This window comes from Sinocyclocheilus rhinocerous, unplaced genomic scaffold (genome assembly GCF_001515625.1).
Source record: "Sinocyclocheilus rhinocerous isolate Xijiao unplaced genomic scaffold, SAMN03320098_v1.1 scaffold1069, whole genome shotgun sequence".
NCBI lineage: Eukaryota > Metazoa > Chordata > Actinopteri > Cypriniformes > Cyprinidae > Sinocyclocheilus > Sinocyclocheilus rhinocerous.
In genome coordinates this window covers 997,475-1,022,615 of record NW_015635541.1, presented here as the reverse complement: position 1 = coordinate 1,022,615, position 25,141 = coordinate 997,475, and the positions used below count along the sequence as shown (strand labels likewise).

Below are 25,141 nucleotides of genomic sequence, written 5' to 3'. Positions count from 1 at the left end.
AATAAACGAGCCGTTTTTCCATTTCTCGTTATTGCATTCCAAATAGGAGATGAAATTATCAAAACGTACACGGACCCTTGCTATACTACCTCTAGTTGCTAAACTACTACAGCTACCATACAGGTTTGCATTTTTTTTCTTTTCTTTTTCCTAAATGTTTTTTTTTTTTTTTTTTTCTAAAAAATCCGTTTCGGCCCACCGTCCGAACACAGGCTTCACCGATTAAACTTTTTGGTAGTTTAAATCGTTTTGCTTTTCACAAAACAATTCACATAGTATATTTATTTTATTTTATTTCACTCTTATTTAATTTGATTCCTCTTTTGTTTTGCCTGTTGATTTTTAAGTTCTTTACGCTCAAAGGCAAGAGAATATTTGCGCAATTTATAGGCCTAGTTTTATGTGCACCTTTTACAGCTTATCTTTTTACGACTGGTACCGTATTATGTCTCATTATTTAGCAAAGCACTAAAAAAAGAAGCTGGTATGTATTTATTTAGAAAGAAACGAGCGTGCAGCACCACAGATTGCCGCTCTGTGTGAAATAATCTGCTGTTGATTTCAGCACTGCGGCCTAAAACACAATCATAGCTACATTACACTAAATCTGATGAACGCCAGTCTGAGGTTCCGTAAGAAAGTTACGCACCAGTCTAATGGCGAAAACCAGGTCGCTGCTGACAAATAAAAAAATATTAAATAAACAAAATATAAGTTTTTAATTATTGATGAGCTTTGAGATATTATTGCCTTGTTCTGCTCTGAAAATGATCCCGTTTTCTCGTGTCGGCATTGCAGACTTTACATCGTCAAATAAAATAAGACAGTGTCGCATACAATGTAGGCTATATATGCTCTATCATATATTATATATGCATGCTGTGTGTTTTATGTTGTATACTGTGTGTATATACAACCTAATATAATTTGAAAGTATATAGATCCCATATAAACCAACCTTAAAGAAAAAAGTCAGCTTTTTATTCAGTTTACTGTCCATCTTCACTCTTATAGTGTAAAATTATATAGAAAAGCTCTCTTTATGATTGTATGCACTGTACAATGTCTAATCAGGTAATCTAAATAGCTTCACATGGTCACATTTAAACTGACATGTTTTATTAAGTAAAATAAATATGACTGAATTCACTTGACTGCATTTTTAATATGACTCAATCAAAATAACTACTTTAGATTGAACAAATTAAATTAGGTACAGACAGCTCCTTAAGGTAACCACTGCTAATTTTTGCTTTGTACAGTGCAGTATTGTTGTAGCCCTTCAGGTTTGTCTGAGCTTTTGGATCTGTGATCTACATCTTTCTGTATCCACAGCTCCAAGCGGTTAGTCACTCTGGCACGGGGACTCTCTCCAGCTTATTTGAGGTTTGGGGGCAAACGGACCGACTTTCTCCAGTTTCATAACCTGAAGAATCTTGCAAAGTTTAGAGGGCCTGGACCAGACTATTACCTCAAAAACTATGAAGATGGTGAGGTCTGATTTGGTCATTTTCAATTAGGCAGGTATTTTGCATATTGATTGAGAAGTTTTTTGTACTTCATGACTTGAGTTCAGAAAACTTGATTGAAATACTGCTTGGAATCAGGATATTAAAGTGGTGTCGTTCCATACTATGTGGAAAAATATGCATGCATTAATCTAAAATATATTTGAATAAATATTGATGCATTTCATTTATGTAGTGCATGTCTGCTGAAAAGAAATGGCTTTTTAATTACCCAGACTTTTTTATCAATAAACATGGAAGAGAAAGAAATACATTTTGAGTATCTAGTAAACATGTCCACAATGCAAACCACATGCATTGCGCTTTTAGTGGTTAGTTTGTCCTCTCGTTTGTACTCCAAAAGCATTCTCGCGGTTTCCATGCAGACATAGTGCGCAGTGACTTCGCTCTGGACAAACAAAAGGGTTGCAAGCTGGCCAGCCACCCAGACATGATGCTGGAACTGCAGCGGGAGAAAGCGGCTCAGATGCAACAGGTCTTGTTGAAAGAACAGCTCTCCAACATCTACAGCGATGTCACGTTAACAGGTAGGAGATTACAGCAACATGCAGATACTGAGCTAATACAGTGTATATCATGGTTAGGCTTTGTTTTTTTTTGCTTCAGAATTTCACAAAATAGGCTATAACACATATACACTCTCAGACAAAAAGGTACAATGCTGTCGCGGTACCCTAAGGTACAAAAGCTAAAAGGTACGTCTTTTTGTACCTTGTTTATCCCTAAATAGTTCATATCAAGATATATATCAGTAACTTTTGAAAGTGTATCGCCCCCAGTGACAGTTTTGTACCTTTTTTCTGAGTGTAGGTTTTTAACAAATGTAACCCTGGTCCACAAAACCAGTCATAAGGGTCAATTTTTTGAAATTGAGATTTATACATCAACTGAAAGCTGAATAAATAAGCTTTCAGTTGATGTATGGCAGGGATCCTCAAATCTGGCCCACGAGATCCACTTTCCTGCAGAGTTTAGCTCTAACCCTGATCAAACACACCTGAGCATGCTAATCAATGTCTTCAGGATCATTAGAAAATCACAGGTAGGTGAGTTTGATCAGGGTTGGAGCTACTCTGCAGCGCATTGGCCCTCCAGGGCAAGATTTGAGGAACCCTGGCCTACACATTAGAAGAAAAAAAAACATTGCAAATAACTGTCTCACCAGCGGCAGTTTCTCCAGCAGCATGTCCACCATCGCTCCTTCCTTAGGACAATATTTGGCCGAGATACAACTATCTGAAAATCTGGAATCTGAGGGTGCAAAAAAAATCAAAATATTGAGAAAATCGCCTTTAAAGTTGTCCAAATGAAGTTCTTAGCAATGCATATTACTAATCAAAAATTAAGGGTTGATATATTTATGGTAGGAAATTTACAAAATATCTTTACTTAATATCCTAATGATTTTTGGCATAAAAGAAAAATCAATCATTTTGACCCATACAATGTATTATTGGCTATTGCTACAAATATACCTGTTCTACTTATGACTGGTTTTGTGGTCCAGGGTCACAAATGTATTGAACGGTGCATATTATTAGTGACGATGTTGAAGAAAGGATTTTTAAAGTCAGTAGGAAGCTTTAGTCCTGTAGTTGTGTTGTCTTGGATGCTTTCTGTGTTTATGGTTCGGTTTTATGTTGTTTAAGTTTGTCTGAACTATGTTGAGTTGTTTTGTCTCATTGATGTCCAGGATCATAGGTACTCCAACAAATGCAGTGATGTAATTGTTGCTGCTTGTTCCAGAAACACATAGGTTTAAAATGATGAGAGACAGGACGGTCCAGCGAACAGTCAGCCAAGCATATGGTTTTATTGATCACTTTCAACAGCTGTGCTTTGCCTGTTTGTAAATCCAGTGTCCATTTTCAGATTTCATAGTCACACACACAGACAGACATTGTCCCAAATGTTCAGATCATTTTATGGGGGAATAAATGTTTGAAAGGCAGAAATCTCAGAGGATTTGTCAGAGACTTTTGTAGTACCGAAAATATCAGATCAAGGATTGAATGAAGCTGAATGATGACATATATACAAAAGGCCAGCTGACAGTGATTTCAGAACTGACACTTTGTAAAAGCACTTGCTATAGTAAGAACAGGAAGGTTTTTGCATGCAATTGGAATCAGGTCAGTAGTATCTTTTCTGTGCATATTTAAATCACTAAAAAATGTGTTATGGTTGGATAATATGGCTGTGATATTTTGTTTGGATCATGCAGTGATTTTTGTTGCAGACACTGTTGGTGATTAAATTCTGATTCTACTCTCTATGAAGGGAATTATTTTGGGGGTTTTCTTTAACAGACCTGCTTTTTTTTTTTTTTGCACAAATGCCATTGTTTTATTATTATAATCATTGCAGTAATCTCAATGTAAACTCAAATCACTATCAGGTACAGTCAACCAGAGAGAGATTATTTGTTTAAAGCAGATTTAGTGTGGAAAGATTATGCTAAGTTTTATGTCAGGCGCTGTGCGAGTTCCAGTGCGGGTCACGCCGCACATTTTCTTATTAATATTGATATATAAGCTCCGATGAGAATTTCTGAACCGCACTTGGCATCAAACAGGCTGAATGTTGTTCGTTCATATCTAAACCATTCTTCTTCATGCCAGATTCAGCAAAAAGCACTCTTCTAGCTTTCACCCTTATTTTCCAAACATCTTCTTAAGCACATCTGCGTTTGACAAGGTGGCTGTAAGAGGAATTAGAACTAAACACACTTAGCAAAGGAATCTCTCTCTCCGTGGATCTCAGCATGTGTGCTGTAGCATAAAGCCCGTCGTGTGAATGACTGATTGGTGAGAATGAAGACACCTGGGTGCACAGCACAAACGGGTCTGTTAGCAATCAGGACGCCCCCTGCGCAGTCACTGGCAGGTGGCAGGGGAATTGCAGTGAGATAACCCTGCCCCATCCATTTCCACTCGGCACAGGTCGGCTTTTCTGACCCTTTCTCATTAGAGCTATCAGTAATAGGCACGAAAGCCCCCTGCCAGTTAAAACAAACCGTGGTGAGACAAGCCCAAGGTCATACTAGTTTTCACCTCTACACTCGCTACAGTTTAGTCCAGTTTAGTTAAAGCAAACCATCTGAGACAAGTCGAGGTCAGGGCGCTCAAGGCTCTCAAATTGCTACAGTTCCACGTCACTTTTACATTCCATGATGCTGCCTGTTGTTTAAGCTGCTTATTCACTGCATGCGTTTTCAGAATTCAGTCATTGTTATTTTGTTATATATATATAAAAAAAATGCATTTCCTGGAAAAGAACAGTGTTAAATGTGCACATTTTTAAAATAACCTAAAAAAAAAATAATAATAAAAACGTGAAGTAAGGTAAAGTACTTTTTTTTTGTTGTTTTTTTCACCGTAAAAACCTTAGAAAAAATTTTTCTAAGGCCTTTAAATGATCGACGTGATCAAAGCGTTGCTGAAAAAAACTTGTACACAAACTACTGCATGTCCTCTGTCATCTGATTGAGTTTATACTTTTATTTAAAGCAAGTAAAAGGCATTTCGTATATTTGTAAAAATCCACCTTCGGGTTGTGGTACACATGTCTATTTGCTGTGAAATCATTTTTTTATAGTTCGTAATATTTGAAGTTGAATACTTGATGGACTGAAGCAACTTTATTATCCATCCATATTTTTCTTTAGAAAAACTAATGTTAAAATGTGAGTATCAAATATGATCATCAGGAACGTTTATTTGTTACATCTCTCAGTCATCATTGTATTGAATTGGTTTTTATGCCTCCCCCTACAATGAAAATGAAAGAGCTTTTATTATAAAACTAAGAATTTAAATGTCATCTTACTAAGACATATGTTGAGTGAAATAGTGATAACAGATTTTTATCAGAATCAGCTTAATTTTCTAGGCTTATAAATATCAGCAGCTGCACCAAATTAAAAATTTTTGTTCATTTTGGGCCTCTGAATAAAACTAATGTGTTTTTTTTCCTCGAGAATGAGCTCCATGTTCTTCTATATCATAATATATGAGCCATAAGCGCCTGATATGGTGCTTAACAAAAATACATAATATGATACAATACAATACAATAATACATAAACATATTTTGTCCAAAGGTTAAATTGTTCCATAAAAAAAAAATCGGATTATTTTTTAATATGTGAGGCCATTTTGAGATTATTTGAATAGCAAAATACTACTTGGCTGACTGCAGATAAAACATTTGCCATTTTTAGGTAAAAAAAACGGTTGGCATATCTTCCACCTTTTTAAAACTTTCATTCTGGGTAAACAAAATACAAAAAATTATAGCTGTTTTGCAGATATAATGACACTAAGCAAATTATTAAATTTCCATTGGCTTTGCATGAGAATCAGTGTGCAACATTTGACACATTTGGCAATATGGTTAAATAAATACAGGAAATAAAAGACCAATTGCATTTCATAATGCAAATTGTAAAAAGGAAATCTTCAAAATGACATTTTATTCATTTAGCAGCAATCAATACATTTATTCATTTTACAAATATTAGGTGGTTACGTTAGGATGATGCTACCACTTTTTGTTACATTTTGAATGGTGAACATTACATAATTTACATAATGAGAGGTTTTAATGTTACCAAAAACATTTAGCAAACAATAAAATTGAATAGCACAACTAAGGCTGAAATGATCCTATGATACATACAATATAGTATGTACGTACAGGCTAAATTGTTTGGAGAAATTGAATACTTAGGGTTGGGTGTTTAAAACAAACCCAAACCAGAATGTTTGTAAAATATCAATCCCGTACATTATTGAATTGACTAGTAATGGCCAGTGAAACATTCACCTTTAAAGACAGTTTATTTGGACATTGTAACCGTGCATTTCATCAGTGTGTTAGTTTCCAGTGCTGATGGATTCGTGAATATCATGATAGCATTCATAACCCCACTACAGATGTATATATCATTCAGTACAAGCAGACATATTAAGTATGATAAATATCCACAGTACACCTCTCTAAATGACTTATGCTCGCTTTGTTTGTATCCCGTTCCTGGAAACATCTCTCTTCCACATGCACTGAGTGAAGTGTCAACTGATATGTAGCTAAACGCGGTGCAGGTAAATTCCATCGTGTGCTCAGAGCTCGGCTGTAGAGGGCTTTATAGTTGTCATCGTGTGATTCTTAGCGTATCTGAGGTCACAGTGCACTTTAGATCCGTGAACTGGTTTGCCAGACTCTCAGGAGAGCAGCATTCATCATAAATAACTGTCCCTTTAAATCACATGAATTTTCTTGCTTTCGCTCTCTGCTCAAAACATTTCTCCTACATCCACTTAAAGACGCGAGGGAGACTGTCTGCGCAATGCTAGCATGTTAAAATGCAGCATAGCTATATTCGAAGCTATTTCCTGCCTGTTTGCTCTAAGACAAATGACAGGAAGTTGTCCAGTGAGGGCAGTTTGGGTATTAGCTAGCGGACGGCTAGCCTTTAGCCTCTCATTTTCGTTGACAGCAGTAACAGCTCGAGCCCTCAAATAGTCATTAGAAGTAAGGAAATGTCGTGAAAATGGGCTAGCGGTGGGGAAACCTCCTGTAATCGTTCTGCATAAAAGAATAAGCGCTTAGAATTGAACGAAAATGAGGAGTGGCTTTGACCAGATGCAGTCTGAAGTGAGATGGTGCCATTTCACAATACTGCGTCATTTGTTTTCCCTCCACAAGTGTGGGTAACATGCCCATGTTGCTCAGAACTGTTTTTTGGCTCGTGGAGCCCAAGTTTTTGTCCAGTTAGAAACGATTGCTCCAGAGTTGGGTGGTTATTTCATTGAAACGATTGCTGGAGTATTTTGATGAATACCGCATGGCAGAATTTCTTTTGCCAGTCATCGAATAAGTCTTCATGTCCTCTTCTCTCTTCTTGTGCTCAAAGTGACACAAAGAGTTTTTCCTCCTCCCCCAGCAGCAGTGAAAACACACATGTGTGCACTCAACACAAACACAGTGAGTGCACGTAGAATAGTGTGCTAATGATAGATCTGAGGCTCTGACAGATGTTTCTGCCTGTGAAGGAAAACATGATTTTTTTTCTATATCTGAGACATTAAGCAGATACTCACACACATGCTCAATATTCTCCAGAAGAGCTAAGAGCTGAATGTATCTGTAGGCCATACAAAGAGCAATCGTGAAGCATGCTTGACTCACAATTCGTTTTTCTTTAACGTGTTGCAAAGCTAATGAACCATGTTCTACATGAAATATACATTTTTAAACTAATTTTAATCCATTTTATTTCATTTTAATACTTTTTGTAGCTGAAACTTAAAGGAATAGTTCACCTAAAAATCAAAATTTGTTGAAATGTACTCATCCTCGGGTCATTCAAGATGGATCCTCTACAGTGAATGGGTGCCATCAGCATGAGAGAAACCGTTTCGGACTGTTGAGGTCTGTTGTTTGGGACTGTTGTAAACAGTTTCTGATCCCTGCATATTTCTCTCCTGATTCAGACAAGGCAACTTTTTCATTGGAGAAAGCATTATTACAGATAAAGGACTTGAATATTAGCCAGAAGCAACAATTTGAAGTTAAAAACGTCTTGATGGAACACACAGCTTTTCACTTTACATTAATTGATGGACTGGATTACCTGTGGATTATTGTGAATTTTTTATCAGCTGTTTGGATGCTCATTCTGACGGCACCCATTCACTACAGAGGATCTATTGGTGAGCAAGTGATGTAATGCTAAATTTCTCCAAATCTGTTCAAATGAAGAAACAAATTCATCTAGGATGGCAATTTTTCAAATCATTTTTGGGTGAACTATTCTTTTAATTAAATAAAAAAAACACATTAAATTCAGTTTATTTAAATTAACTCGTATTTCTTGCTGTTGCTAGCAATAAGCACACATGCATGTGCTAATGTAATTAGCGAAAAGACTATCACTTCCTTGAAACGTCCACAGCCATTGCCTTTTAAATAAAGCAATATATTTTTTGCCATCTTGGATTTGTTTCACCAAGCTTATTACAATGCATAATGCAATTGCTGATTACATTTTGGAGCAACCTTTAAGCATTACAGTTGCTATAAAATATCAGGTTGTGACTATAATGCAAATCCAACAAAATAAGGCAGAGCTTATGTTATTTTCCACCTATTATTATTGTTTAACATTATTATTTTTTACAAGTGTAGAGAGAAAGATATGGAGAGAGAGATGTTGGCAAATATGACGTGAACCTTTACAATCTCAGTATGTGGCATGAGTGAACATAACTGTAAATAAATGAGACACTAATATGTATAACAGACTCTTCAGAATGTTTCCACATTGGCCATTACTCAAGGTCTTCTAAATGACCATAAAACAACAACTGAACTGGAAAAATAAAATGTGCCACAACAGAAGGATATGAAGACAGAGTGGGCTCTAGACATCTCGTAAATGTAACAAGAAACTGTCAGACTGCATGACTCAGACTGTGCTATATATATTGCTGTTCAATTTGCCAATTAAGTGATAAACTAGCCTTTAAATTAATTTGCAAGTAGAAACAGATAATAGCAGCATATTTACAATTTTCAAAATAATTAAAATAAACTGTGACCAAATGTTAAGAGAAAACAGATGTTTACAATGCTTGGAAGGAGCCGAAATTCCCTGCTGGGTACACAAACTCAATCTAATAATGATGTTAGCGTCAAAATTATCTGATGTGTTTAAAATGGAGTTTCAGATCTTAAATGCCTTGGAAATGAATTACACTTTTAGAGAATATCATAGGGTTCAGTGTGGGTAATTTAATTAATTGCAACCAAACAGCATATTTTTCTTTAGAAAAACTAATGTTAAAATGTGAGTATCAAATATGATCATCAGGAACGTTTATTTGTTACATCTCTCAGTCATCATTGTATTGAATTGGTTTTTATGCCTCCCCCTACAATGAAAATGAAAGAGCTTTTATTATAAAACTAAGAATTTAAATGTCATCTTACTAAGACATATGTTGAGTGAAATAGTGATAACAGATTTTTATCAGAATCAGCTTAATTTTCTAGGCTTATAAATATCAGCAGCTGCACCAAATTAAAAATTTTTGTTCATTTTGGGCCTCTGAATAAAACTAATGTGTTTTTTTTCCTCGAGAATGAGCTCCATGTTCTTCTATATCATAATATATGAGCCATAAGCGCCTGATATGGTGCTTAACAAAAATACATAATATGATACAATACAATACAATAATACATAAACATATTTTGTCCAAAGGTTAAATTGTTCCATAAAAAAAAAATCGGATTATTTTTTAATATGTGAGGCCATTTTGAGATTATTTGAATAGCAAAATACTACTTGGCTGACTGCAGATAAAACATTTGCCATTTTTAGGTAAAAAAAACGGTTGGCATATCTTCCACCTTTTTAAAACTTTCATTCTGGGTAAACAAAATACAAAAAATTATAGCTGTTTTGCAGATATAATGACACTAAGCAAATTATTAAATTTCCATTGGCTTTGCATGAGAATCAGTGTGCAACATTTGACACATTTGGCAATATGGTTAAATAAATACAGGAAATAAAAGACCAATTGCATTTCATAATGCAAATTGTAAAAAGGAAATCTTCAAAATGACATTTTATTCATTTAGCAGCAATCAATACATTTATTCATTTTACAAATATTAGGTGGTTACGTTAGGATGATGCTACCACTTTTTGTTACATTTTGAATGGTGAACATTACATAATTTACATAATGAGAGGTTTTAATGTTACCAAAAACATTTAGCAAACAATAAAATTGAATAGCACAACTAAGGCTGAAATGATCCTATGATACATACAATATAGTATGTACGTACAGGCTAAATTGTTTGGAGAAATTGAATACTTAGGGTTGGGTGTTTAAAACAAACCCAAACCAGAATGTTTGTAAAATATCAATCCCGTACATTATTGAATTGACTAGTAATGGCCAGTGAAACATTCACCTTTAAAGACAGTTTATTTGGACATTGTAACCGTGCATTTCATCAGTGTGTTAGTTTCCAGTGCTGATGGATTCGTGAATATCATGATAGCATTCATAACCCCACTACAGATGTATATATCATTCAGTACAAGCAGACATATTAAGTATGATAAATATCCACAGTACACCTCTCTAAATGACTTATGCTCGCTTTGTTTGTATCCCGTTCCTGGAAACATCTCTCTTCCACATGCATTGAGTGAAGTGTCAACTGATATGTAGCTAAACGCGGTGCAGGTAAATTCCATCGTGTGCTCAGAGCTCGGCTGTAGAGGGCTTTATAGTTGTCATCGTGTGATTCTTAGCGTATCTGAGGTCACAGTGCACTTTAGATCCGTGAACTGGTTTGCCAGACTCTCAGGAGAGCAGCATTCATCATAAATAACTGTCCCTTTAAATCACATGAATTTTCTTGCTTTCGCTCTCTGCTCAAAACATTTCTCCTACATCCACTTAAAGACGCGAGGGAGACTGTCTGCGCAATGCTAGCATGTTAAAATGCAGCATAGCTATATTCGAAGCTATTTCCTGCCTGTTTGCTCTAAGACAAATGACAGGAAGTTGTCCAGTGAGGGCAGTTTGGGTATTAGCTAGCGGACGGCTAGCCTTTAGCCTCTCATTTTCGTTGACAGCAGTAACAGCTCGAGCCCTCAAATAGTCATTAGAAGTAAGGAAATGTCGTGAAAATGGGCTAGCGGTGGGGAAACCTCCTGTAATCGTTCTGCATAAAAGAATAAGCGCTTAGAATTGAACGAAAATGAGGAGTGGCTTTGACCAGATGCAGTCTGAAGTGAGATGGTGCCATTTCACAATACTGCGTCATTTGTTTTCCCTCCACAAGTGTGGGTAACATGCCCATGTTGCTCAGAACTGTTTTTTGGCTCGTGGAGCCCAAGTTTTTGTCCAGTTAGAAACGATTGCTCCAGAGTTGGGTGGTTATTTCATTGAAACGATTGCTGGAGTATTTTGATGAATACCGCATGGCAGAATTTCTTTTGCCAGTCATCGAATAAGTCTTCATGTCCTCTTCTCTCTTCTTGTGCTCAAAGTGACACAAAGAGTTTTTCCTCCTCCCCCAGCAGCAGTGAAAACACACATGTGTGCACTCAACACAAACACAGTGAGTGCACGTAGAATAGTGTGCTAATGATAGATCTGAGGCTCTGACAGATGTTTCTGCCTGTGAAGGAAAACATGATTTTTTTTCTATATCTGAGACATTAAGCAGATACTCACACACATGCTCAATATTCTCCAGAAGAGCTAAGAGCTGAATGTATCTGTAGGCCATACAAAGAGTAATCGTGAAGCATGCTTGACTCACAATTCGTTTTTCTTTAACGTGTTGCAAAGCTAATGAACCATGTTCTACATGAAATATAAATTTTTTAACTAATTTTAATCCATTTTATTTCATTTTAATACTTTTTGTAGCTGAAACTTAAAGGAATAGTTCACCTAAAAATCAAAATTTGTTGAAATGTACTCATCCTCGGGTCATTCAAGATGGATCCTCTACAGTGAATGGGTGCCATCAGCATGAGAGAAACCGTTTCGGACTGTTGAGGTCTGTTGTTTGGGACTGTTGTAAACAGTTTCTGATCCCTGCATATTTCTCTCCTGATTCAGACAAGGCAACTTTTTCATTGGAGAAAGCATTATTACAGATAAAGGACTTGAGTATTAGCCAGAAGCAACAATTTGAAGTTAAAAACGTCTTGATGGAACACACAGCTTTTCACTTTACATTAATTGATGGACTGGATTACCTGTGGATTATTGTGAATTTTTTATCAGCTGTTTGGATGCTCATTCTGACGGCACCCATTCACTACAGAGGATCTATTGGTGAGCAAGTGATGTAATGCTAAATTTCTCCAAATCTGTTCTCATGAAGAAACAAATTCATCTAGGATGGCAATTTTTCAAATCATTTTTGGGTGAACTATTCTTTTAATTAAATAAAAAAAACACATTAAATTCAGTTTATTTAAATTAACTCGTATTTCTTGCTGTTGCTAGCAATAAGCACACATGCATGTGCTAATGTAATTAGCGAAAAGACTATCACTTCCTTGAAACGTCCACAGCCATTGCCTTTTAAATAAAGCAATATATTTTTTGCCATCTTGGATTTGTTTCACCAAGCTTATTACAATGCATAATGCAATTGCTGATTACATTTTGGAGCAACCTTTAAGCATTACAGTTGCTATAAAATATCAGGTTGTGACTATAATGCAAATCCAACAAAATAAGGCAGAGCTTATGTTATTTTCCACCTATTATTATTGTTTAACATTATTATTTTTTACAAGTGTAGAGAGAAAGATATGGAGAGAGAGATGTTGGCAAATATGACGTGAACCTTTACAATCTCAGTATGTGGCATGAGTGAACATAACTGTAAATAAATGAGACACTAATATGTATAACAGACTCTTCAGAATGTTTCCACATTGGCCATTACTCAAGGTCTTCTAAATGACCATAAAACAACAACTGAACTGGAAAAATAAAATGTGCCACAACAGAAGGATATGAAGACAGAGTGGGCTCTAGACATCTCGTAAATGTAACAAGAAACTGTCAGACTGCATGACTCAGACTGTGCTATATATATTGCTGTTCAATTTGCCAATTAAGTGATAAACTAGCCTTTAAATTAATTTGCAAGTAGAAACAGATAATAGCAGCATATTTACAATTTTCAAAATAATTAAAATAAACTGTGACCAAATGTTAAGAGAAAACAGATGTTTACAATGCTTGGAAGGAGCCGAAATTCCCTGCTGGGTACACAAACTCAATCTAATAATGATGTTAGCGTCAAAATTATCTGATGTGTTTAAAATGGAGTTTCAGATCTTAAATGCCTTGGAAATGAATTACACTTTTAGAGAATATCATAGGGTTCAGTGTGGGTAATTTAATTAATTGCAACCAAACAGTGTTTTGGAAATGAAAGAAATGAAAGTGATGCTAATAATTCTGTTATTGTTTGTCAATTAAGATCATCTTCATAATACTGTGGTGATGTATTGCTGAGACGATGGTGATATTTTATTTGACTGTAATGCACATTTATGAAACTTTACAGCTGCCACGTTACATTTGGAAGCATAGCATAACCCCGGCAGAACCAACATGGCTGGAGAATATCATTTTCTTCAAAGCCTTTTTTTCTGAAAAATAAGGTGGGCCAGGAGATTTTGCTTCAGTTTTCTTGTGGAGATCATATTTCTACGGTTGTGGCCAAATTCTGAGCCAGGACTTTGTGGGAACTGGACGGGCCACATTTTACACTTTTGCATCTAGCAGTTCCCTTTAGTATCAAAATCTAGGAAATTAAAGATGACATGATACATTAATCTACGTCTCTTTAGTGGTTTACCAAGTCAAACATATTGGAGTTATTTGCCTGGCCTACCATGCAACACAAAATACCAAATAATAATCCAAGATAATCCCAGCGAAGGAGTTTCCTTTCCGGTGATTGTTATTAAGCCGTGAGCTTTTAGTCTGTGACGTTTCCTTTTCATTTGATTCATTCATTTGATAGTGGGTTTTAAATGAGTCATCAGTCATGCACTCATTGTGTATGAGAACTGCACTGCAGCAGCTGCAGGTAGTTTAATACCACCCCTTCATAAACAAATATTAAACCTCTGTGATTCCCGAAGACATCTGTGTTCTTACCACATACGTTTCAAGTGCTGACATGACTAAAACCTTTATTAAAAATCAATAAAGAATGTAATTGCATGAAATGCTTTAACGAAATCACCGTAGCAATCGCAAAATCTCAATGGGCTTCATTCATGAAACACGAGCAGAGCAAATTTCTGTGCAAATCGTTTGCAAAACCGTTGCAATGCAAATTGCTGCATTTAATTCAATTGGATTTATGAATGTTTTACATAGAGATTCATTCTGCTTGTGTTTCATGACTGAGGCCCTAAGGATTTCCCATTGCACACTAAAATGCACTTACTTTTGTTCTTTTTTTTTTTTTTACCATTTCAAGTTCCAAATATTGTTTAAACTTTGCCAATTATACACATCCAAGACTTAGAATTTGGAAGTTGAGCTAAAATATAATCTAAATTTAAATAAATCTCTGTGTACTAACAAAAATAAGTGTGTTTAGTGTGTACTTTATCTTTCTATTTAAAAACCAATCTTCTGTTCGTCTTCAATTCCACATTCAAAACACACGTCCTTCATTACTTACAGACTTGTAGCATTTCCCTAATTAAGCTGTCAGTGGATATTCACGAGCTTTGCCCCAGAGCTCCATTATATTCACTGTTTTTTAAGGAATTAGCACTGTTGGACATTTTGTTAATAGCCGACATCACAAAGACTGAAGGAAGTGATTGTTGTGGCAGCTTGGCGTTATGTGAGGTGAAGTCTGGTTATATATTGCCTTGGTGATTTCACCTGGCAGCTTCAGTACTCTCAGCCTGGTTGGACGTTGATTTAACTAGTTTTAATGCTCCAAGGAACATCTGGCTTCACCACAAGTTCATCCTACATGTTGAACTTTCTCCAGGAGAACTGCATATGCATTGAAGTCAGGGTTGTGTGCCATTCTGAATGAAGTGAATTTTAAATTTAAGTTAAATTCCTGAGACAGTAAACAGGATGAAGGATTATAATATGAATCTAAGAAAGGTTTTCAGCATGAATTATATTTAAACATGTTATTATATACACAGCGGGTGTATCCATATTTACATGTTTGCACAGTTACAGAGTGACGCAACATTTTATGCTTTTTATTTAGACCTAGCATCTACTATGCTAGGCCTAAATAAAATATAGGTTTATATATATATATATATATATATATATATAAAATCCTAATTTTAAAAATGTAACAATATACAAAAAATATACAAATTGTAAGACCAGATTTTTGAAAAAAAAACTTAAGTTAGTCGACATTTAAAAAAAAAATGGAACTGTTAAATGAAAAGTATTAAATACAACAGAACTCCTGATTGTGTGATATTGCTTACTTATAAATAAATCTGAAAACAGTGTGGTGAATATTTTGTGATACTGTATGGCAACATATTTTGTTTTGGCACTCAGTATTGAACTTGGTTTAGAGATATATTTCTAATCAGACAAAATGTATTTTACATAAACAATATATAGAACACATAGTCAAAATGATTGATAATTTTTGGCACAATTCGTCAAAATTTAGGATTTATTAGCAGTGTAATTGTTTTGTTGCAAAACATACTGTAAATGCTGTTCATAAATGGAGTATTGAATCTCCTTTGTGTGACATTGTTGAATTTCTTCCTCTGTGGCATCAAATTCCAACTCATGAACAGAAAGAGAGCCAGAACTTACAGAAGTTATAAAAAGCATAGACTGTTTAGCTCACAAAAATACCTATTTCAATGAGATAAATTCCTAAAATTTCACATGCTGTCAATGTGTTTATTCATTTGTTGCATTCCTTTAATTTTGATATCGCGTTTCAGAATAGGATAGGATGGGGTGTGGATTGTATTCTGCTTGAAAATCTGAGCCAGTACAGATCACAGTGCAGGAAAGTAAGTATATGTCAGTCTGTTATTTTCATATTCTAGCTGATCACAGGCTGTTGGCTCTGTCCTTCTCACCGTCACGCGTGGTTCTGTGATGTTTCAGACGCAGGAGAGATTTGTGGCTCATGAACGTCTCATCTGATTTGTGTTCTCACTCCAATGTGTATCAGGTTACTCTTTTCTCCTAGAGTATTTTTTAATAGTACAGCTGCTGAACTCTTCCTTGGACTGTTCACACTGAACAGAGACCCCAAGCTCAGTGGGTCTGCTGCAGAAATTTATTAAAACTGCCCAAAGATATATGAATTATGTGAGGAGCTGGCTAGATCTGGATGTTACCACCTGTGAAGAGGGTATTATTCATTTTTATTTTCTTTGTCAGTAGTTGTTCTGCTCCTGCAATACCGGTCAGGGATCATTAATCATTTGGATGCTTCTCGCTGAGGTAATTTTTGATTATAACTTTGTGTGTAATTTTTTGTCCCAGGATCAATACCGAGGCCAGAACCACAACCATGATTGGCAAGCCAGGACATCACACATAAGCAAACCGTTGCTAAAATACAAGCCCTCTATCCATAATATAGCTTTCTCCAGTGAAAAAGTCTGAATCAGGAGAGAAATATGCACAGATCAAAAACATTTTACAAGTCCAAAACACTTCTAAACAAATATGGCGGAGGATTTTGATGTCCTTTCCAATTCTGCTTGCCATTAAGTAACAAAGCTCGGAGTATGTCAGCTCCTACAAAACCAGTGATTAATTCTGCCTCTAAGTAAGTAAAGCTTTGTTTATATAACACCTTTTAAAAGTAGTGTTTACAAAGCGCTTTACAGAAGAAGTGCAATGCGACCTTTGGTAGTTGGGTCGGCCAATCAGATTGGAACGGTCTTTTTTCATCTAGCTTTTGCCATATTTTTGTTTGCCGTATGGATTAGTGAGTGGACCGTAGGTGTGGCGTCTGAGACTGAGATCACACTTAAACACTAGTGTGCCAAGGCCAAATGAGGTCATTGCACAATTCCTAGATATTACCATTGATAAGAACGATAGGAAGGTGTCTGTCCAAAAAACATTTCCAAAGTTTTGCTCTTTGACACTGTTTATAGTTTCTCAGAGAGTGTGATGCCAAGCTTATGTTTGGAAATCTAGGATCTACTGTGCAGAACAGCCAAAAATGCTTTCATTTCAGTTTTTTTCCATGAAAAGTCTCGTTGTTAGAAGACAAATAATGTTGTATACATTTTATGCAACTTAGAAAAGTGGATTCTATTTTTAGTTGAAAGAGAAAGAACGAGGAATTAAATTCATTTGCAGTCTCCAAGTTCTTCCATTCCTGCCCAGCTATTTGTTTATTTGTAAATCCAGAGAATTTGCCAGAAGCCTGAATATTGACATGTGGAATGCAGAACTATTGCTGCTCAGACTAACCATACAAACACAATTGTGCATTTGTGTGTGTGTGTGTGTTAAAGAGAGTGTTTGTTAGGGTAGAGGGTGTTTCCAAAAGCACTAAAGGTTTGGAATAAATGCTGTTTCTGAACAGCATGTACAATATTTTTATATTATATTATTATGACTAAAGCATAAATTCATATTACTGGGAAAAAAAATCCCAAACACTTGCATATGGCATTTCCCCCCATTAATAATGCAGTGACGTTTAAGATGTTTTGGCAAGGAAATAGTTTTTAAAAAAATTAACTTTTAATATGAAAAGCATTCATTTAAAGGGATAGTTGCACAAACTTGACTCATCTTCATGTCATTTCAAAGCTTTATGACTTAATTTCTTCCATGGAACACAAAAACAGCTATTAAGCTGAATGCCCTGGCAACTCTTTTCCATAAAATGAAAGTGAATGGTGACAACAACTGTCACTGTATGGAGAAAAAAAAACAGCTTGGAAATTCTTTTGAATATGTCTTTTTGTGTTCCACAGACTAAAGAAAGTCATACAGGGTTGGAACAACACAAAGGTGAGGAACAGAGTTTTCATTTTTGTGTGAACAATCATTTAAATACCCCTTCTACGGTCTGAAACTAGAACCTTTGGGTTAGCGGCCCAGATCTTTCACCACATTCGCAGATTTGTGATTGGTTGATCTGTTTCCTCTCAGGGTGCACTATTAGAAATCTGAAATCTATCAAGCCTTGAACTGAATTCAGCTGAACTGCATGAAAAAAAAAAAATGTAGCTAAATGTCAGCACTGCAACAACGGTGCTAAGACCTCCGCGCACCTCAGATTCAGTAAGTTTTGATGAAACCGCGTGTGAAGAAAGCTGTATTCTGCAAGGAATTTTATAAGTCCATAAACATGTAATGAAATTTGCTCCGGTCTAGGGAACATGGGTAGGAAAAGTAAAATTGAGTTTTCTGTGGCAGACTGGAGTGCTTTAAAACAGCCTCTAGTCAGGAGGGGCTAACCAAAACCCCTCTGCTTTATTTTGTTCACTTTAAACTTGAGCGACAAGACCTGACGGCTCTAAGCAAAGGCAGATGGAGAGGGCCCGTTGACTGAGCATGGCATAAGGCCAACAGAGCACCTCTACTGTGCTGGTGCCCCATTGTGCTAATGTTATTAGCACAATTAGCAGCCGCTTAGAGTGCTGAACATTTGAATAATGGCAATGTCAATGTCACCAACGTGATCCCATTGCTCTTTGGAGGTATTTATGCATAAAGTGTGATTCTAGATTCTTAAAAAATAATGCTGGGATAGACAGTGTTACGTGCAATATTAACATATGAACAGCTTTTACAATGGAAAACTATGTACAGTAGAGCTTCAGAGATGGACAAATGTTGATGAATTGAATGCACAGGATTTTATTTGTAAAAAAAATTACATTTATGCATTTGGCAGATGCTTTTATCGAAAGTGACGTACATTGCATTCAAGGTACACATTTACATTTTAGCAGTTCTTGCTTTCCCTGGGAAATGATCTCACATGACTTTGTTGTTGCTAGCACCATTTTCTACTGTTTGAGCTGCAAGAATATTTTATTGTATTAGTTACAGCATCTTGTTTATTTAGTGCATATTATCGCATAGTGTAATCTGAGTGTTAAACTTGGTTCAACACACTCTCTTGGCAATTCTTTACCGTTTTATGTTTTGGCGAAATGGTAGCTAATTTTTATTTGTACAGTCTCATTTGTATGGTTTTGTACGATCTGTTTGCGTCCCACTGGCAATTAGGTTCAGGGGTGGATCTTAATGGTACTGTACTAATCACATCATACGAATTCATACAAAATCACCACCTTATAAAACCTGCACAAATTCGCCAGTCTTTCAGATATTTGTTCAAATTTAGGAAGATGTAAATACGTAAAAGTATTTGCATTTTAGTTGCTGATGAAACTTAAAAATTGTACGTTTAAGTATCTGTCCGAATGTGTGCATGCACTGCGAATACACTAAAAAAGAATGGTAACACTTTACTTAAAGCCTTTATGTATAATGCATTATAAATGGTTATTACAGGCTATAATGCATTGTAATAATGTGCATTGTAATACATTTATATCTTGTCATAAACAATTATAACTGAATTAAAAATGCAATGAGATAATTAATGCATTAAAACTACTTTTATAATGCATTAAACATAAAGGCTTTAAGTAAAGTGTTACCAGTTGTAAACAAAACAAAAAGATTGTTTTACATGTAGTAACTATTTCTATGTCAAAATTTTACATGCATTTTTATTTACTTTCTGTTTCTTTGTAATTAAATGTGAAATTTACTAGCAATTTCTGAGTGAAAATTACAACAATTTTCAGTGTACCTCAAATTTGAATTAGATCCCCTTGATATTGCATAATAATGTTTTGGAATATAAAGAGCAAGACAAATAGAGTCATAGAGGTCTGTGAGAACAAGTTGTGAAATTGCTTTGCTTCTAGGTTGTTTTAGAAGCTTCAGCAGACGTTTTACACTTGTGCAGTGAGGTCAGGCGAGCTGATGTCTGTTTCAGGCGGCTGACATGTTTGACTAGGGTAAGCGTGATCTGTCTACTTGAGAATTTACAATGGGAACCCAAGACTAATGTTTTGATGGCTTGTATCTTTGGAAGGTATTTATTGAGGTAAAATGCTTGGAAAAATGCTCTGTTCTTTTCAGAGAGCATCTGGTGGAAACATGCGTCGCAGTACTGAAGTCTATTCCAGCGCTGTCAGACACGGTTACTACAGAGACCTAACTGCTCTTTACGTCTGTACCTCTGATGCAGAGTTGAGGTCAGCGACTGAACTTATTTTATGAGATGAGTCATTACGGTAACTCGTCATTTTAACGTGTACTGTGTATATGGAGGAATAATTCCGGAAAACGAGTTCCATATTTGATAACCGGCGCAGGTGGTTTGTCTGTTGTGCTCGGTGGTGGATTTGGTGTTTTGACTCATACACTGTGTAAACTGTAATCAGTAGGGGTGTAAATATTTGCATGGACAATGGTTAATTATGATTCTTTAGAAAATGATGTGATGCATCAAGAAATTCGGTCATGATTAGGGTTATAAAATATATTGACATTTTTAAGCCTTTTGAGCCTGCTGTCGGTAAGATTTTTGTTTTTGAAAGAAGTCTCTTGTGCTCATAAAGGCTGGATTTATTTGATCAAAAGTACAGTAAATGTAGTTATGTAAATTTTTTAAATGTAGTTAAATTGTAAATATAATTACAATTTAAAATAACTGTTTTCTATTTAAATATATTGTAAAAAGTAATTTATTCTTGTGAGTCAGTGTCACATGATCCTTCAGAAATCATGATTTGCTCAAGAAACATTTCTTATCATTATCACCGTTATCGCAATATATTTGTTGAAATATGTATAAAAAATATATTTAAAAAAATGTATATTAAAATGTATAACCTGAATGCACTGTAAGTCGCTTTGGATAAAAGCGTCTGCTAAATTAAATTAAATTTAATTTAATTTAATATTTGTGCAAACCATTTTTTTGGATTCTTTGATAAATATACTTCAAAAGAAAAGCATTTATTTGAAAATATAATTTTTTGTAACAAAATGTAAAAGTCTTTACCGTCACTTCCAATCAATTTCATTCATCCATGCTAAATACAAATTTTGATTTATTTAAAAAATTTTTTTATTATATATCTATATTGTATATATGTTGTATATCTCAATATTTATGGATTTGCTCTAAAATGTCTTAAAGGGGTCATATGATGCGATTTCAATTTTTCCTTTCTCTTTGGAGTGTTACAAGCTATTGGTGCATAAAGAAGATCTGTAAAGTTGCAAAGACTAAAGTCTCAAATCCAGTTTTGTAAAAATCGACGCGTTTCAAAAAGGCGGGGCATAGAGGAGAAACAATAATGTACAGTATGTAAAAAATAATGTGTTTTTTTTACTTTAAACCACATAAACACATTTCATTACACCAAATACACAAAATAATGTTCTTTTTAGCAGCATCATATGACCCCTTTAACAAGTTTGATTTTCAACCAAACAGCCCTTGTAGCCAATAGATTCTGAATGTTCAATGCAAGAAATAAAATACAGTAGAACAGTTTTTTACACTTAGTGAACACAAGGATAAATATTTAATGGACTTTATTTATGTGCATCAATATAAAAACAGCAAGTAATAAACCGTAATATTCAGCATATATTGCCACTTAAGGCACCATTTTCACTACTGCAGTTTATCTACTGCATTCAGCTAGCCTTTTTGATTTCAAATGGCACATAACAAAACAAACGTTGCATTTTTCCATCTAGACCAAAAACTGAATTTGACCTTATGCTGACAGTGAAACGTCTGGCAGCATAAAACTAACCTTTGGCTCTCCGTGTCTGTGAGGGGAATCAAGCACATCTTCATATACTATCTTTCCCATCTTTTTTGGCGTTGAAATTATATGTTCTTGAACGGTGCAGTATTTAATCACAAAGAGCATTTGTTCTGAGACCAGAGAGCTGTTTTGAATTATTGCTTGCCATTTAGGGAATTTTGCATAGTACGTTGTATCCTTCACGCTTCATGTCTCGGGTCAGCGCCGTCTACTCATCTTCTTTCAGCCTCAGATGGTTTTATTTGGAGAGGACCAGCTAAGCTAACCGGACAGATGTTTTTTTTTTTTCTTTCCTCAAATCTATACACTCCGCATTATTACAAGCGCTTACGTTCCCAGACGATGATTTACTGCCAAAAGACGATTCATGAAACATCCTGTCACTTAGAGCTGAAAAACATAAACAAACATGTCACTGGGGTTCCTTTTGTGTGAGAGTGGCTTGCGTGTAAATGAAACCGTTCCTGTAGCTCCGACAGAGCTGAAAGACGAAGGCAGGCGATCTGTATGTTTTCTGTGAAGGATGGGCCGCACTGATTCTGTTGTCTGAGGAAGGAAATCCTTTCAAGAGGTGCTGTAAAACAGCTCAAGGGCTTTTCAGTGCCTCACCCTTCTTATCTGCGCTGTCTCTTTAAAGAGATCCTGGTGTAATTACGGCATTAGTAGGTAATTAGGATCATTTTGGCAGGTATGTGAAGGAGCTGCTCAGTCCTGAGATGAGAATGGCCTGTGAAAATGCTTTAGCACACAGTTGGACAAATAAAAATGTTGTCCTTTTTCCTTTTGGCGTAATGGTATTGGAGTTGCTACTGTAAAAACTACTGTAGGCCTATTTGATTATGACTCTTATTGGATAAGCTAAATTTGAAGCTATTACACATTTATGCTTTTGGCAGTCATTTTTATTTAAAACAACTTGCATTGCATTCAAAATAGACATTTTAGTTCATTTTTAGCTAATTTGGTTCCCAAGGAATCAAACCCATGACTTTGGGGTTGTTTCTAGTGCTATGCTGTAATTGTTTCCTTTGTCAAGCATCAGATTATGATTATCAGATTATGCCTTAATTTTATTATCCTGAAAGATCGCTGAAGACAACTGGTTTTGCATTATTTTTGCAGTTACTTGCAGTGATTACATAATAATTATGCTGACTGATGATGAACTCTCTCTTTCTTTGAAGATATTTTATTAAAAAATGCTACCTTTAAGCCTTTAACAGTATATATATATATATTGTGTGTGTGTGTGTGATTTAAATAAATTTTTAAATCAGAGTTTTGAACCGATTCACTTGAAATAGATTTTGCTTGATCTGATTCACTAAAAAGAATTGAATGAACTGAACTCATTCTATCACCATTTTCACTACTGCAGTTTAACAACTGCATTCAACTAGCCTTTTTGATTTTAAATGGCACATAACAAAACAAACTGTCACTTTTAATTTTTCCATCTAGACTAGAAACTGGATTTGACCTTATGCTGACAGTGAAACGTCGGGCAACATAAACTAACCTTTGGCTCTCCATGTCTGTGAGGGGAAGCAAGCACATCTTCGTATATGCAAACAATCTTCCCTATCTTTTTTGGCATTGAATTTTTGATTGAAATATGTTCTAATACATAATACTTTTATTGATAAAAAGTGACAGTAAAAACATTTGGGTCAATATCACTGTAGGGTGCCTTTTGGTGTCCTGTACATAAATAACCCATTTGCCATGATAACTTAACATAAAAATGACTATGAAAGGGTGTGTTATATTAGGCTAAGTTTTTATATTCACAACAAAAGCATTACTTGGCTCTTTAGATACATTTTCTAGTTTTTTTTTAGTTTTGTGTAAGAGGATGCATGTTATTTTGCTATGTTCCATGCACTGCTCATTAAATTTAAATTATAGTAGAATATTGTCAAATCATAAAATAAAATAAAAAAAATTCTCCTATTACTATTTTGGTAAATAAGAGATTACTCAATTTGAGTGTATTGATCATTTGGTAATAAAAATTATATTTTTATTTAATAAAAAAGAAGAGTTTGTCCATGTCCCTTGAATGGTTGTCCACCCTGTAGTATTGGGGAATCCGCCCCTTTAAGAAAAGGCCATCCCCTTTAGTGACATCAGAACTACAGATTTTTTTGTCTCTTCAGTGGTGGGAATTTCAACAGCTGAGGTGAATAAGTTGGTGACTTTTCAACTGACAAATTTTCTTTGCATGAGTTTGGTTACTTGCTTTGCCAAAGCTTAACATGTCCACCCTGTTGGCAAAAAAATATGGTACCTTTCAGAAAATATAATTTGCATCTTAATTTTGCAATGAAAATAGAAATATAAAAATATATTCATAATGTTTTACAATATTATTTTTACTCTGTTTTTGATCAAGTAAATGGAGTCTTTTTTTCAAAAAACGTTTTCAGATCTCACCAACCCTAAGGTATGCGCAGGGGTGTGAAGTAACAAATTACAAATACTCACGTTACAGTAATCAAATAGTTTTTATCAGTAATTGTACTTTTTTGAGTAGTCTAAAAATGGTGTACTTTTACTTTTACTTGAGTACATTTTAAGTGATGTATCGGTACTTTTACTCCGCTATTTTCCTCCGTTTGTGGTCGTTACATGCTTATTTTAATTTAATTTTTATCCATCAACGTGATTGGATAGAGAGTAATAGGTCTCGTGACTTTCGTCAAATCAAATTGTGCATAGAAAACTTTAACCGCCAACTGTTTATCATGGCTGCTGGAAGCGCATTCTTCAAGCATCAATTCAGTCGCATCTTCCTCTAACTTAATATGTTAAGAGGTAAGTTTCGGATTTCTGCTTACTAAATGATTTGTACAGTGTTAACTCTCGCAAGTGCCACGTTCGGTAAATTCCCACTCACTTATGAGACGCGCGATCTGCGCTGCCTCGTCTCTCTCTCGCGTGCGTTCTGCAGCAGTCACTTGGATAAGTCGTCGTTGTTGCTTGTTGAACTTGTTGACTTTTGATGAGTTTGAGCGTGTGATGCGCGCTGTGAAAAAGTGTGTTGGAAACACAAATTGAGGACCAATCTGCACCTCATTGATGACCCGTGGCGTATATATACTGCATCTGTGCCAGCACGTGATGTAATAAAACTGCAGCTCGTTAATAAAAGTTTTTTTTA

The 25,141-nt window shown here is 35.4% G+C and overlaps 1 protein-coding gene across 1 annotated transcript in view; it reads left to right on the top strand.

Moving 5' to 3' along the window:
- Positions 1-25,141, top strand: part of LOC107747298 (inactive heparanase-2-like) — an 80,832-nt gene that overhangs the window by 1,958 nt on the left and 53,733 nt on the right. Inside the window, exons 2-3 of the mRNA XM_016561770.1 lie at positions 1,336-1,490; positions 1,895-2,056. Of these exons, the coding sequence (XP_016417256.1) occupies positions 1,336-1,490; positions 1,895-2,056 (317 nt within the window). The remainder of the gene's footprint in view (positions 1-1,335; positions 1,491-1,894; positions 2,057-25,141) is intronic.